We start from the raw sequence: 16,149 nt of genomic DNA on the forward strand, positions 1-16,149 counted from the left end.
GGAATGAAAATTAGCATTCTGTTGGAATAATATGACTAGTTATGGGGGAGAATGCCGTTATCATGGCAAATAAAGGGTCAGTGCGGTCGCGATAACCTGCATCGGTACAAAGTCGAATTGCTTTTTTTCTGTAACATTAATATACGATTAGTATTATACTTATGAGTAGCCCATATGATATTGTAGTAAGAAATAAATGGTAAAACCAGTGAATTATATAGCATACTTAGCACATGTGTTGGCAACAAGTATTTTAGCTTAAATAGTATACCAATATTGCGAGAAATGGGGGTAGAAATACAGTTCACATGATCATTTCAGTTACATCTTTCATTTATATATACACTTAAGAATTTTGTTGATGACTTTTTTTCTATTAGAACATTTTCAACAAGCAGCTCAAAATTATGAACATTATGATTTCTTGAGTTTCTAAAGTGAATAAATTTTGTCTTCTTTAGGCTTAATGATAATATGTTGCTTTTGAACCATTTCAATATTACTTAGGTAGTTCAATGTTCATGGTTGCGATCAGCGGATTTAAATCAGAATGTGAATAGGATACATTCGTATCATCGGCAAACAATACATTAGAGATTTCATTGACATATATCAAAATAATAGTGGCCCAAGTATGGAACCTTGCGGAATTCCACATTTGATAGACGATAAGTTAGAAGTTACTGAATTGAATGAAGTTTATTGTTTTCTTGATGATAAGTAATTTTCGAACCAATCAAGTGCTTCACCTCGTAAACCGCAATGCTTTAATTTATACGATAATATAATATGATCAAGAGTATCAAATGCCTTGCTGAGATCCATGAAAATGCCTATGACATGTTTATGATCAGCCAAGGCATTTTATACTCTCTCAGATAGTTGGAGTAGTGCTAAATTAGTTAGATGAAACTAAACTGATCTGGGTTTAGCGTTTTTGACTTTAAAATGTATATAATCTGTTATAAACAATTCTTTCAAGGATTTTGGAAAAGCGCGGTAATATGGACATTGGTCGATAGTTCGACATAGAAGAGGGGTCATCTTGTTTATAGATTTGTATGACTTTAGCCGTCTGAAAAGGGACTGGAACAACACCAGAAGATAGCGAAAGATTGCAAATATATTTTAAGCAGATGGGTGCTAACTTCATCATGGCTATAAGAATGGCTTGATTTTAATGAGCGAACAATATTTCATTTTTCAATAAAATCTCTCAGATACAAAAAGAGCGAAGGGTAAGATGATTCTGGGAGAAATTCCTTAAAGTCATGATTATTTCTATCGATTTTGGAAGCCTGATCAGGACCTATATTTACAAAATATTCATTAAACAAATTCGCTATTTTATCTGGCTCATCTACTTTGTAACCATTTATATTAAAGGTTTGTTGAGTAAGTGTACGACTCTTCTTATTAAGCAGTTCATTTATGACATTCCATGTACATGATATATTTCCTTCAGCATTTTAAGTGTAAAAACATCATCTTAGTTTTAATTTATATTAAATGATATTTTCTCTAGATCTCATCTTATTCAAAAAGTAAACGGGAAATAATTATTTTAATTTGGCAAGTTTTACATCAAATAATAACTGAAAGGGACAAATCCAGTTGTTTAGAACACCTTGTTCCTTCCATTTACTGTCTCTAATCACATGTTTTAATCTCACTAGACCAGTTTGATTCCATTTTTTGAATATTATCCTTTGACTATTCAATTTCATATTACTATTGTTCCATATAATTTGATTTTCATTAACTGAAATAGACGAAAGACGTCATGCATGGCTAATTTTAAATGAAGCGGAGTTAAGTTTTTTTGTCAATTCTGCTTGTTGCTACGACAGACGAAAACGAACTTTTTAAGTCAAATTATGGAAATGCAAGCATCACTTTTAAAGAAACAATACTTTGTTATTCTTTGCTTATTTTTCCAGATTGAGGTGTCATATGAAAGGGCAGAAACTGAACTTTCTAGAAATGAGAACTTTTCTTCGAAAATCAGATACCGCCCGCCAAATAACTTTTGGGTTTCCTTCCTTCAAATTGCTCTGAATTACTCATGCGCGAAATATGCATCATATGATCTGCATCAAGTGAAAGAGGAGGATCTAAGATTTACAAATATGTGTCATTTATTAATTATGATAATGAATAAATTATGATAAAACATCGATAATTCTCGGTTTCGTTTTTTTCTGGGTCGCACTGTATCGAATCTTAGAGATCTGTTTCTGTTCTGTCATTAAAGAAGGGTATCATTCGACAATTTATTTAAAGGTGGACCTGTATCAAGAGTACTTTCGAAGTACGTGGAAGCCTGACCTTCAGCAACAGAATCAGTTTTAACCATCGAGATGAACGTGACGTCAGAAGGTCGCTGGGTCATACGTGCTCCACTCGACGATGCCCAAAATTCAGAACTGCGTCTACGGGCAGACGATGCACCATGCAGAAAACGCTTCTTAGTCATCTTCAATTTTTCTCTCAGCTCTGGTTGCCTGATGCCAAATAGAAGGAAGACAAAAACTCCCTGAAGGGAATTAAAGATGGTGAATAAGATGTTAAACAAGTAGCGACCGCCACCAAAAGACAGAAACCCGAAAGCCCATGTCAGACCCATCAGCGTGCCTATCGCGATGGCGTTTTGGGCGCGGCGAATGGCTTCCATGCGCGCTTTAACGATATTCTCTTTCTTTGACTCCAATGTGCTTGACTTGGAGGTTGATATCCTTCCACAGCTCAGTTTGTAGAGTACCATAGCGAAAATGATGCCATTGAATGACAGGATGAGTCCGATGGGAAGGATCAGTCCGAAGTATAACGAATATCCAGGGAGAATGAAACAGCTGGAAATAAAAACAAATTACGGATGTTAAGTCACCAGTTCGAATTCATTCTCCGTCATAAAGTAGATGCCTTTTGCAGTAACATAATATTACCTTCTCGCACACATACACACGTGCGCACATATTACCAGGAGCGGATCTAGTTTTTTGTCATGGGGGGGGGGGGAGGGTCGACCAACAAAAATTCCCCAAATAACGCCATTTTACTTTTTTTTTTTTTTCTTTCTCATTTGGCCGCCCAAGGGGGGGGGGGAGTTAAGTTAAACCGCCGAAATATCCCCCCCCCCCTAGATCCGCCCCTGATTACACGGACACCCACACACATTGCGTAATTTCCATCTGGTTAAACCGTTGGAATTCGACAGGAACATTAATCAGAAACACATTTAATATGAAATATTTTTTAATACAAAATAGCATTAGTAACTCTCGTGGGATTTTTTTTTTAAATTTTATAAACAAATATGCAATTATATATGCAAATTTTCAATAATTGCTTACTATTCATAATTTTGGTAAGCTGTCCACTTGCTGGCAACTGCTATTATGACGACGACCAATGGAATGCCTGTATAAAAATGTAATAGACAGCATAGATGAAAAGAATAGCACATTAAAAGGGGGGATAAGCACAACATTAAAACATGTTAAATGTTAACAGGGTGGGAGAAAACCAGAATGATAGCCTTTAGTTTCAATATTTTTTTAATGATTTTACGTTCAGATGCAACAAATAAAAATGAATAACAAAGCTGTAGCAGTGTTATTAAGTGGCCAGAATTCCCTCCCAAAACTGGGGAACCAGATTTATGATATAGATGAATAACCCCTCCCCCTTTTACTTTGTCTACTAATGATCATCAACAGATTAAACCCTTGTCTATTCAATGAAACCATAGAAAATATAGGAATATCCCGGTGTTCCCCGACCTTTTTGTACATATGACAGCTAGAGACAGAAGAGAATGGAAATGTTATGAGGAAGGCTTCGTCCAACGTCTAGGTGAACTATAGCCTAAAAGATAGATAGATAAAGGTAGGCTGTTGCGGCCTCGTGAGGAATGACATTCATTTCACGGTGTCAACCATCTGTAACATCAATTCTTGTAAATATTAACGTAACAGGTTACTACAGAGAATGTAAAGATGAGGGAACAAAATAGTTTAATAGCAGTTATGACGATCATTGGAAATGAGAAACAGAGAGTTCACTTTTAGAGGCTTTTATTCTGAGATTTATAAATAATAATCGATAGGCGATTTGTTCACGAAATAGTTTTATATAAAAATTTATGATAATTCTTGTACTTTTAAATCCAACAACTTACCCCAACCAATCATAGCGCATTTTAGTAGAAACTTCGGTATGTATGAATTCAGAACCCTAACAAACATCATGTACATGTTGAAGGCTTCTACACCCATCCAAGCAAGCGATGCAAGGCAGAAGTAATGCAATAGTATAGCAACCACAGTACAGCTGATCCTCCAAGTTGGTCGGTCAATACCGATGACGAAAGTGACGTACAGGGCTAGTAGCGCGAAACTGAGATTAATAAGTATCTTCTGTGGCTGTTTCCTGCGCAGTTTCCTGTGAAGTAAAGATGATACCAATGTTGATGAAGAATATTTTTGACAAGATGTAACCTTTTGAAAGTGATAATATAGTTTATTTTCAATAAAACTTGCGTTTGCAGATTTTATGTGTATTTTGCAACTGTTTCACACTTTCTAGATATAAATTATTAATTCCTTGAGAGTTGTATTTTCCCCAACTATTTATTAAGAAGATCTTTGTCTCAACGTTTCAACATCGATCAACTGCGGCTTCTTCGTTATCATCTTTCTAATTTTACAGAAAAATCGAATACGACATCTTCTGGAAATTCTGTCAGTAATTTAGAAGCATCAAAATACAACGATTATTTTAAGATTAAACATGGTACCAAATATTCTCTGTTTGTGATCTTTAGATATCTCTTTATATTTATATTTCTGTTCCTCTAATATCCCCTATGTTTAGAAAATGCATTGTACTGTTTGATGAGGGTAGGGAGTTTGGAATCTTACCTAAAACCTAGCAGAACGCAGAGGGTTATGACGAGACAAACGATCGAAGCTATACAACCGATGCGACTGATTACATCAAGAGCTTTAGATATGATACTTCCTTTGATATCCTATGAAGAATATACATAATAAATACATATGGTATAAGTCTAATCTAGAAACGGACTCAATTCTACCGGCCCAGAATGTTTTTCCCAATAACATAGAAAAGGTATATATATAAATTGTAACTTGTAGACCGTTAAAACGAGAGGATGAAACTATTCGATTATCTTTTAGTATAAAAGGAGCTTTCGCAATAGATCGCTTTTCATTTTCTAGATTCGATGGTTCACCCAAACCGTTAAATTCATGGCCACATTTCCCACTGGCCATGTTAAAATGAATAACTGCAATACCTGGGTGGTTTTTACTATATATGTATATATATATATATATATATATATATCATGTAATAGATATGTTGAAATAGATTATCGATATAGGGAACGCTGCTGATTTCCGAGACTTTTACCATGCTATTTGGAATTAGAATTATTGATGCAGCGTATGCATACCAGCAGAACGGCGAAACTCGTGAGATGAGAGCACCGGCAAGACACCATCCCTTCAAGAGCCATTTTCTCGGTTCTACACCCTTCGTCCGACCATTCTCCTAAGTCGATGTCCCAATACACACAACGTTGAGACACCTCAGCATCATTTTCTTCTCTAATCAATGTCTGAGTTAAAGGTTGATATTTAACCAAAAAAAAAGATTAATTTTTTGCAAAGAATTTTCTAGGAAGGATTTTGCTTTTGTTAGGTATTATCTTATTATTTCATTTATTCAGTTTGCAATGAGAGAAACTTATAAAAGATTGGCATGGAGATTGAATATTTTGACCTCTGAAGTGCATTAATCTGTCTTCTCTTAATATTGTTTGTAGATTCCAACCTTTAACCTTCTGTATTTCAAAATTCGAAATGTATAATGATTACATGATTATTTGTGTTCATCTTGTATATTGCCTTCTTTAGGAATGTATGTCGTGACACCATAGGCCTACCTGATTCACAGGAAACACAAAGACAATTGATTCATTATCAGGGAGGTCTTTGATATCAATTCCCTCAATGGTCACAGTTAAGATAGGAGAAGCGACAACCGACACCGTCTTCGGTTGCTGATTCTGCTCGTCTCCAGACGATGGAGTACTGGATGAGGACGGCCTGTCACCCTGAAACAGCTTGGGCGAGTTTAGTAGAAACACGCTGACGGATATTACCTGGTTAGTACCTGAAATGATTAACAGAAAATCATGTTATTTTAAGATACATGATATAAGTTAATATGGGGCCGTTAGTCTTAGACCGACTTGTCACTCGTGATTATCTTATAAATATAATTTTCACACTTTGGGCTCGAAATTTTGTTTCATCGGTACCTGCATTACCCTGCATTCCCTTTGCAGCATTAGTTCTTATAATAAATTATTTTGCATGTTTGCATTGGTCCAAATTTATTTTACAATTGCAATTTAACATTACTGTATTTTATACATAAAAGTCAATAGTTAGAAGAGGGGAACCTACCAGATACAGAAGGGAGAATTGCTTCCGGTAGAGATACTGACGTTACACCTGCCGCGTTAGACGGAGATCCTTCATTGGCTGAAAAGTCTATGTCGTCATCCATGGCTCCTCCTATCGCCGTCGTGAGGGGAAATTTTCTCCTGTCTACTTTGACAGCTGCCAGTACAATATTTGATCCACTACACAGAAATAAAATTAAAAATGATGTTCATATTGCTCCGATTGTCTCATTTTCGCTCGCGTGAACATTGCCAGCACAAAACACTGACCTCTACCTCCTGGACGGATCATCGCCCATTCCCATTCACTATACGTTACGTACTAAAAGGCTGTATTGTCTGACCGTTCATGAATATTCATGTTTTTGCTAAACTCGGCAAAATGTTTGCTTTTACTAAATGGAAAAATTACGGTGGGGGGGGGGGTTGGATGAAATGGACAGAATGAACATAGCAGAAGTGATAATTGATAATTCATGCTTCTTATCCTTCGTGTGCTTGACCTATAATCTTACAATCACTTGGCAGACTGAGTCCAAAGTTCGACTTGTTTCACATATGTATTATAGGCAATGGCGAGCTTGCAACCTATTTTGAAAAATTACGGTGGGTGAACTTTCAAAAGTCAATGAGACATGAGGGCTCCAATGAAAGAGCTAGTGATAACGTACTTTGGGGTGGATGTGCTTTTCGTTTAAACAAAAAATGAATTTTTAACGATTTAAAAACAAAAACGTCCATAGGCTAACATGTACTCTGACAATAGGGGGCGTTGTGAAATGAGACTAAACGGAGCTATATGCATGTAGATACTTTTGTCTAAAGAACAATAACAGAAGATTGTTACAAGTCGTATAATAAAGAGGATTCTCCGCACGTAAGGCTATGGTCACATTACCCAAAAGTAGCCTGCTCGGCGGCCGAGCGGCAAGTTTTTAACCAATTCTGCCCGGCGGCTGACCGGCCACCGAGCGGCAGCCGCCCAGGCACCGCTCGTTTTTAGGGCATCGCTCGGTCGCCGCTGAAGTTTTAGCGCGGAATTAAAATTTGGGCGGCGCCTGCTCACTTTTCGCTCGCCGCCAAAAATACACTCCGTGCCTGGGCGGTCGCCGCCCGGGCACCGACCTAATTGCTGGGCGATGCCTAAATTCCAGCAGCGACCAAGCAGGCTACTGATCGGTCGGTCGCTGCTCTGATTTGTGACCATAGCTTAAGTCAAGATCACAATTTGTTAATAGTCTTTGGAAAAAATGAATTTCACCTGACCCTTATAAAAAGGGCCATTGTTGTATTAAAGATGTCAGGATAACGGACTTTCCCCCAAACGCCAATAGCAATATCGTTCTAGTGCACGAGCAAGACACAAGCACCCGTTTCCATCGCCAATGATTTAAAATTGCCTTTAGAATCATCAGTGTCATCAAATATAGTAAGAACGTTGATACTCTTAAGACGAAGTAAAACGTTACAAATGTCCCAAATATATTGGTATTTGAGATGGGGGCACCTAAAGGATTCGAAAGTATTGTGCCCATGACTTTTAGAACTAATAATGGCACTATGGTTAATACAAACCTGTAGGTGAAGTTGTTGCTGGATGCCTTTTGAATGTTTTCAGTAAGTGTGGAGATTGTAGTCAATATGTTCTTTGTCTTTGAGACCTGCTGGGAGCTCGCTGTCTCGAAAGTACTCTCTGGGATGTTCAAGATATTATCCACCGCTCCTATCACACTCACAGACACCTTTATTAATGATATTTTGTAGACATCGATTAAAATGACACTCTCATTTTTTAACATTTCTTACATTCATAACCACGCTACCACGGATGACTGAGCAACGGCCTTGTCTAAATTGTCAAAATCTTTTCGTACCAAGTTTGGGCTTAAGCAATAAAATAGGGTCAAAATCCATTATGCATTTATTTCAGTCTGATAACAATTACATACCTTATTGACATTGGTTTAGTGGATATGAATAGAGAAGTGTGTAATGTCAAATCAATCTCTAATAAAGACTTATTGTAAAATTTTCTTTGTTATGATGACGCAACTGAGCTTCATTCGCAACCCTTGAAGTGAGCCATTTTACAGAGTCATTCAAAATGGACAAAGTATATTTGGGATGATACCTTTTTAATCAAAGTCCACAACCAATTTCTTCTTTTCTTTCTTTTCTTCTTTGCATTTACTAACATCTTTGAAGTGAGGAAACTTTTGTGATTTAAGTGCTGTTCGAGACAAATACAATATGCATGATAAATTGAGCAAAGAGATTGTCGATATCAGAAAACAAGAAATTAGTATATCTAGGCTATTTACGAACGATCTATTGTTATCCTACGGGTTGAAACCATGTCCTTTGAAAGCTTGCGTAAAGTGTAACAGTTTAGACACTTCGGCCCGAATTCACAAAGCAAGGTTTGAGCTCAAACCTCCTTTTGTTTCGTCAACCTCCTTTTGTTTCGCCAAACCTCCTTTTGTTCTTTACAAACCAGGTTTGTAAAAAACGCGTAAAACGCGTCATATGACGTGCGAAAACCAAGGTTTGTCGACAAACCTCCTTTGTGAATTCGGGCCTTAAACGCTGAAGCACGAAGCAGAATCTAAATTTTGATATGATTTAAGACATGCGTAAGGCTTGACCAGCATTCATTCCATCATCCCAAACTTGGTACAAGGAGATTTTGACGACACTTGTTAAAGACCCTGGTGTTCAGTCAAACGTGGCAGAAAAATATGAATAGGGTATCAATAAGCAAAAACAAAAATTGTCTTTACCAGATTTCATGGTCACATTGAAATTATAAGCTACCAAAGTTGAGTATACTGTTCAATACGCACTGCAGAATAAACCCGGCGTAGGCCCCCATCCCCTCCCCCATCGCTCACCGCTAAACAAAAATTGATACGACATGTGGTGTCTCAAAGTCAGGCAGTCCTGCCAAAGTACATTCCATTTTCCCCTCTAGAGAACATTCCACCTGTCCGTTTTTCTTTTAATTTACAGATACTCACTGTTAAAAAGGTTATATACCTGTACGATGGCTTCTTCCGTCAGGTTTTGGTTTGACGCAAATTCAACAATTGAACTTAGTTTGTCTGCGACAGACTGAAGATCTTCCACATCAAATTTGTTTGAATCCTCAGTCACGTCCGCCAGTTCAACTGACACGATGTCTAAATTGTCTACCGTGATAGTCTCCTGAAGATAAAATAAAATATCGAAAGGTTGACATCTAATTAGATCATCTTAGATCATCATGACAAAGGGCGGATGGTACGTAACATACATCACTTCATTGAATTAGATCATTAACAATATCTCTTACACTTAATTTGCTCTACAGATTTACAGCGTTTAAAGCCAGGCCCGTAGCCAGCTAGTTTGATGTTTAGGGGGGGGGGGGGGAGACATACATGTAATCGATCGAGGTTTAAAAAAGGGGTTCTAAAAAATTTCAACCGATCCCCCCCCCCCTCCCCCCCCCCCCCCCCCCCCCCGTGGCTACGTGCCTGTTTAAAGCACATTGATGTTATCATGGTCAACGATGACAACTAGAAGGAATGCGTTTAAATAAAAAGGGAAAATGAATATAATTCATCAGTGGTAAAGGAAATAATCTTTGGGGGAAGATAAAGTTAAGAGCAAAGTTTTTTCAATGAAAACTATTTATTCAGGGTATAGCCAGGACATAAGTTGTAGACTATCGTAAATGGTATAATAGCAATCAAAAGGATCGATGTGGTAAAGAGTACCATCGTTAGTGTTTACATAGCGAACCTTGTGGTTGTTGATTGGTGGAAGTTTTAATATATAAATTATGAAATTACATTGCCTGGTCCTAAAATGCATAAGTTCCAGATTTTTTTCTCATAGTAGATTTAACAACAACTTACATCATGTATCTACTTACATTTAATATTTCTTCTATAGCTCCTTTGATTGGTGACAGGGTCGTAGCTGTATAGTGGGTAATCGATCATAAATATTAATAAACATGAAATGCACATATCAAAAGCGTGTCCAGGGGAAGACAAAAATTCAGTCGATTATAGGCCTACCATAATTATGTTATTTGGCCACTGTAAATCTTGATATGCGTGTTCCACAAAGTATAATAATTTCATGACGACATGCCAAAGGCAGTGAACTGCCGTCGACTCCTGAATTCCACAGTTGTGAAAACTATAATGAAATGAAATTATTTTATTTTACTTCTCATGCAAAACATAATACAATGTATAATTTTATTACAAGAATATGCAATGAAACGACAAATAATAATAGAAAAAGCACGAGAAAAGAGGAACTAACTAGAAGCAGAGCTTGTTGAAGTGTTAGTTCCTCAGATACTGTTTTACAATAGAACATGAACAAGGTGTATGCGACTGCGTCTCTAATATGCCTCTGCAATTTATGCTTGTATAATATATATTTACAATAGTTTAGGTGACATCTGATGAATTTTGAAAAGTTATCACACTCATAAGAAAGTTTTCTGGGATTTTTAACATTCATGACCACGTGAGCTTCCACTTTGGATTTCTTACACGTGCATTCTAATAAATTCATTCTTGCATGCTCACAATTCTTCCTCATTCGTTCGAATTGCTTTTTAATGCTTTTCAAGTTATTGTTTTAACAATCTTATTTCTGGTAGTTGTTACACTTTTATGGCTCTGTAACCCATGACCTTTGGCTTGTTACATCGGAGATTAATATGTTCATCTGTGTATGCTCGTACATACTTGATCAAAGTTTGTTTAGAATCTGTTTAATACTTGTAAAGTAAACGCGGTATGCGATAGACAGAAAACACACAATTATGCCTCGTTCCATAACAATATGTGAGTAGACAAGAAGTGGCCCGCACGCAAATACTTTTCCCAAACATATTTGCCAATTACTTATATTTCATACGTACGTGTGTGCAACTTAACTGTGTGCATATCATAGATATATATACTTACTATCTCTGTGGTGAATAAACAGCTATAGACGCACGAGCCATCCGTTTTGAGTAAGTTAAGATTCACATAATTTTAAAGATAAGATATACGCAAGATAGCCAACATAGTGGAAATTGGGGTGTAGATATTTAGCTTAGACCTTTATCTAACAATGTATACTTTCTACTTCAATGGTTTTTATGATAACAGTATGCATGAGACAGCTGTGTTACCATGTTCCTGACGAAAAGCCTATATATATAATGAGACAGTCGTGTGGGCGTTTCCAAGATATATAGTCCATATATCAATATGAGATATCAATGTTGTCAATTCTCCATTACATTACAGTATAAATCAGCGATGTTGCTATTTTCATAAGATACAGCCAACATGTATTGATATTGGTACAGGAACTTGCAAAAGGCCTCTGGAAAAGACATTAAATAATTGAAATCCAATGAATATCATTATTATTATTCGTTGCATTGGAAGTAGAATATAAATAGGAGGCTTTGCCAATTTTGTTGGTCTTCTTAGCACCGTAAAACCTCATTGCCCTTGCTTTTTTTTTTATATCATCAAATATATCAAACGGTCGCACGATAACAAAAGGTCGTTTGTTGGGGAACACCTAGTAAATATTGAAGACAAAAGTAAATGAAGGGAGATATAGAGAGAAGGATAGTGTAAATGCGACAAGGCCACTAACCCGCTTTTGCATTTTATCCATACCCCTGCCCTCTTTAGCCGCCCTTACTACCACTAAAATGACTCATTTCAAGATAGTTTTCAGTGACGTTCTTTTCTTCCGGCTTCATGTTTCAAGAAGTTTGACTATATTTAATAAAGAAATAAAAAGTTTAGTTTGAAATGTTATGACAGAGATAATATACACTGGAGGACTTGGAAAGGGGTGGCGGGAGGGGTTGGCAGTATCGAGAGGGTGGCGGGGGTGGTGAGGTTAGAGGGAACGATAAGGGGGGGTAGTGTATTGGTAAATTACTTTGATTTTTATTGATATTGTATGTAAATTAATATGATTTTTGCTTTTGGACCCCATGGAAGAACAGGACCATTTTAAAAATGGTTCTGAAATGGGCTATCCAACCGTTTGTCTATACTTTACACATTTACTTACTTTCTTATTGTTTGAAATGTGTTTTATATGTATGTTTTTTTTTTAAACTTGTATGTATATATGAATTTCGGAAATAAAAACAAACAAACAAACAATGTTGATTGGTAATAAAGTGTAAATATATCTTTTGTTTTTGGAGTTTAAAAGGTATGTCTACACAAGCTTTCAAAACTTATTTAAATCTCCCATGTTATTCATAATTTGTTTTTAGTCTACCTGTAGCGGTAAACTTTCATCTCCTCATCAAGCCCCTGAAAGACCTTTAAGAAGGGTCGATTCACCGCACCAAGTACCAATGTACCAAACTTACAAGGAGAATGGCTGAATAAAGAGTCGTATCAATTCCTTTTGACCGAGTTTAGTCTGTGGGGTAGATGAAGTGAGACTCATCTGACTTCTGGTCTTTATTCGGAAATTTTGAGGGCTAAACCGGACAGAAACATGTAAACTGACAACCATTTCTTTTGTTTGGTAATGGAAGGTCTCCATGACAGGTTCATGGACAGTTTGAGAATATCACCCTCAAACCCAACGCACTCTTCGCATTCTCACATCCCACATACGAATTCCATTAAATAATATACAATACAGCTAGATACGAGTACTCACTGTGGGTAGAGGCTGAATTCGAGGTCTGGCTAACCGTTGTCGGGTTTGAGGTGGTCGTCTGTCTTACCGTAGTCGGGTCTGAGGTGGTCGTCTGTCTTACCGTTGTCGGGTTTGAGGTGGTCGTCTCTTTTACCGTAGTCGGGTTTGAGGTGGTCGTCTGTCTTACCGTTGTCGGGTTTGAGGTGGTTGTCTGTCTAACCGTTGTCAGCTTTGAGGTGGTCGTCTCTCTAACCGTGGTTGGGTTCAAGGTGGTCGTCTGTCTAACCGTGGTCGGTTTTGAGGTGGTCGTTTGTCTAAATGTTGTCGGGTTTGAGGTGGTTGTCTCTCTAACTGTAGTCGGGTTCGCGGCGGTCGTCTCTCTAACCGTGGTCGGGTTTGCGGCGGTCGTTTGTCTAAATGTTGTCGGGTGTGAGGTGGTCGTCTGTCTAACCTTTGTCAGCTTTGAGGTGGTCGTCTCTCTAACCGTGGTGGGGTTTGAGGTGGTCGTCTCTCTAACCGTGGTGGGGTTTGAGGTGGTCGTCTCTCTAACCGTTGTCGGGTTTAAGGTGGTCGTCTCTTTAACCGTTGTTGGGTTCAAGGTGGTCGTCTGTCTAACCGTGGTCGGTTTTGAGGTGGTCGTTTGTCTAAATGTTGTCGGGTTTGAGGTGGTTGTCTCTCTAACCGTAGTCGGGTTCGCGGCGGTCGTCTCTCTAACCATGGTCGGGTTCGCGGCGGTCGTTTGTCTAAATGTTGTCAGGTGTGAGGTGGTCGTCTGTCTAACCTTTGTCAGCTTTGAGGTGGTCGTCTCTCTAACCGTGGTGGGGTTTGAGGTGGTCGTCTCTCTGACCGTGGTGGGGTTTGAGGTGGTCGTCTCTCTAACCGTTGTCGGGTTTAAGGTGGTCGTCTCTCTAACCGTGGTTGGGTTCAAGGTGGTCGTCTGTCTAACCGTGGTCGGTTTTGAGGTGGTCCTGTGTGTAACCGTTGTTGGGTTTTGAGTCGTTGAAGACCTACGTGACACTGTACTTGCAGTCATCGTTTGAGTAGATATTTTCTGCAGTGGTTCCCTAGTTGTTGTTTCGTAAATGGAGGACGAAGAGTAATCGCTGAAAGAGTCCTCTAAAACAAAGAAAATACTAAAGGTGAAAAGGCAAGTCAAATTATCATAACAACCGTTCCAGAGAGAAAAAATCAAATACTCTAATAAAATTTCAAGTACAATATTATTTCGGGTTGGAATATTTCAGGTTAAAGCATATTGATCTATCCTTTCACTTTTACAAACGTGGACTTTCTATGACATCAAAAACTTTATCCTAGTTCTTATTTATAATTAGTACCGGAGTGTTAGCTCAGTCAGTAGAGCGTCCGCCGCACAACCTGGAGGTCGTGGGTTCGAACCCCGGCCGCGTCATACCAAAAGACGTTAAAAGATGGGAGTTGTTGCTACCTTGTTAGGCGTTCAACAGTAAGGGATAGAGCAACGTCGATCTGGCGCTGCTCAGTGGCTGCCGGGCTCACGATCAATTGGGCAAAAAGAATTTCCGTTTCGATTTAATAAAATTTGGAGTGGACTATTAGGCTATTATTATATTATTATTATTAAGAATAATAATAATAATAATAATAATAATAATAATAATAATAATAGTGTCGTAGTCGAGCCGTTTTAGCACTTTAATTGAAATTCAAAGGTCGTGGTTCGATCCCCGATACGGCACTAATGTCATTTGGCAAGGGATTAATCTTCATTTGCCACACTCCACCCTGATGAGGTAAACGGGTACCTGGTAGGAATTAGTTCCTTGAAATGCTGGAGCGCTGTAATGGTAGCTAGGCTAAAGCCGGGGTAATAATTAATGCGCCTCGGAATAGCATTTCTAGATAAACATCGCCATAGGTATGCCTATAATTATTATTATTATTGTTCTAGTATAGCTCATGTCTGTCAAACTTGACACCCCTGGGACTCTACAATTAATAACCCGGCTTTAGCATGGCTGCCATTATGACTCATTTCAAGGAATTAATTCCTGCCAGGTACCCATTTACCTAACCTGGGCCAAGTGTTAAAAATGTGGAATTTTTGTTTTAAGTCCAGTGATTTAACCACTCGAACCCGATACCTGTACTGTAATCAGGCCATGACATTCTCAATTATTCAGTTGAACTGAAATTGACCAAAATTTTAATGACAGTCTTCATCTTAATACTCACCAAATGATCCTGCACAAAGATTTAGGGGGTCTGTTTGAATGAGAAGGTATCAAAAGAAATATCCCGGATATTGAGAATAAGTAATCGTCCTTTTCAAAAATATTTTATAACAGGAATGCTACTGAGCCTTTATATTAGAACATAATGTATATATCATCAACAATGTAATGCAATGATTAGTAATTTAAAAACAATAATGATATTATGTGTACCACCTGCATCTGACACATCAGGTGTTCTTATCTCTTTCTACAAAGTGCCATGCATATCTCACTTTGATTCCGTTTGGCGGTGCACTGCTCGAAGTATTTACAGTAAAAAGTAATATAATATATTATTTTGAAATAGATGTTATGCGATGATTGATCAAATTCCGTTTGAATAGCGTTTTAAGACATAACACATGGTCTCATAGAGCTTCACCATTTAATAAAAATATCATCTCGTCCCCAAAACCATTCCAGCCCCTCCCCCCCCCCCCCCCCCCCTTGTAAAAAAAGTGATCCCCTAAAAAGAAGAATATCTCACCGCTGCATTTGACTGCTGCGTATTTATTGCAAGTTGCGTTTGGTTCTTGCATGCAATATCGGATATCTGTCTCATTTCCGCCACACCAGGGGTTCTTCAACGTAGCGCTATTCGAAGACACTACAGATGGTAGGACGTACCAGTCTAAGAGTTCCACCAATTGTAACCCGAGCATTTGGCAAACAATGGTTGCGTCCGCTACCGTGAAGATATCATCACATACAGGTCCC

General features: G+C 38.0%; 2 protein-coding genes across 2 annotated transcripts; both read right to left on the reverse strand.

Moving 5' to 3' along the window:
• Window positions 1-2,168: 2,168 nt before the first annotated feature.
• On the reverse strand, window positions 2,169-4,376 carry LOC115926078 (adhesion G-protein coupled receptor G6-like). Its single transcript, XM_030990454.1, has 3 exons — window positions 4,181-4,376; window positions 3,354-3,420; window positions 2,169-2,852 (listed from the first exon to the last, which is right to left on the reverse strand). Exons 1-3 carry the CDS (start codon window positions 4,275-4,277, stop codon window positions 2,249-2,251), a joined length of 768 nt encoding a protein of 255 aa, XP_030846314.1. The 5' UTR covers window positions 4,278-4,376; the 3' UTR covers window positions 2,169-2,248.
• Window positions 4,347-15,181, reverse strand: LOC115918770 (cell wall protein DAN4-like; the record flags this gene model as incomplete). The annotated part of the gene is made up of 10 exons (XM_030989817.1): window positions 15,160-15,181; window positions 13,199-14,293; window positions 10,413-10,459; window positions 9,533-9,700; window positions 8,072-8,238; window positions 6,498-6,676; window positions 5,972-6,201; window positions 5,480-5,644; window positions 4,923-5,032; window positions 4,347-4,443 (listed from the first exon to the last, which is right to left on the reverse strand). Coding segments are annotated over exons 1-10 (2,280 nt in total), but the record flags the coding sequence as incomplete, so codon positions are not given.
• Between the last annotated feature and the right edge of the window lie 968 nt (window positions 15,182-16,149).

This window comes from Strongylocentrotus purpuratus, unplaced genomic scaffold, assembly GCF_000002235.5.
Source record: "Strongylocentrotus purpuratus isolate Spur 01 unplaced genomic scaffold, Spur_5.0 spur5_scaffold_19, whole genome shotgun sequence".
Taxonomy (NCBI): Eukaryota; Metazoa; Echinodermata; class Echinoidea; order Camarodonta; family Strongylocentrotidae; genus Strongylocentrotus; species Strongylocentrotus purpuratus.

Bases quoted from the DNA above. Each gene is read 5' to 3' on its own strand.
- LOC115926078 (XM_030990454.1), bottom strand. From the start codon at position 4,277: ATGGGTGTAGAAGCCTTCAACATGTACATGATGTTTGTTAGGGTTCTG. The intron at 3,421-4,180 runs GTAAGTTGTTGG...ATTTTTATACAG, and splicing joins ATGCGCTATGATTGGTTGGG to GCATTCCATTGGTCGTCGTC. The intron at 2,853-3,353 runs GTAAGCAATTAT...TTTTATTTCCAG, and splicing joins GCTTACCAAAATTATGAATA to CTGTTTCATTCTCCCTGGAT.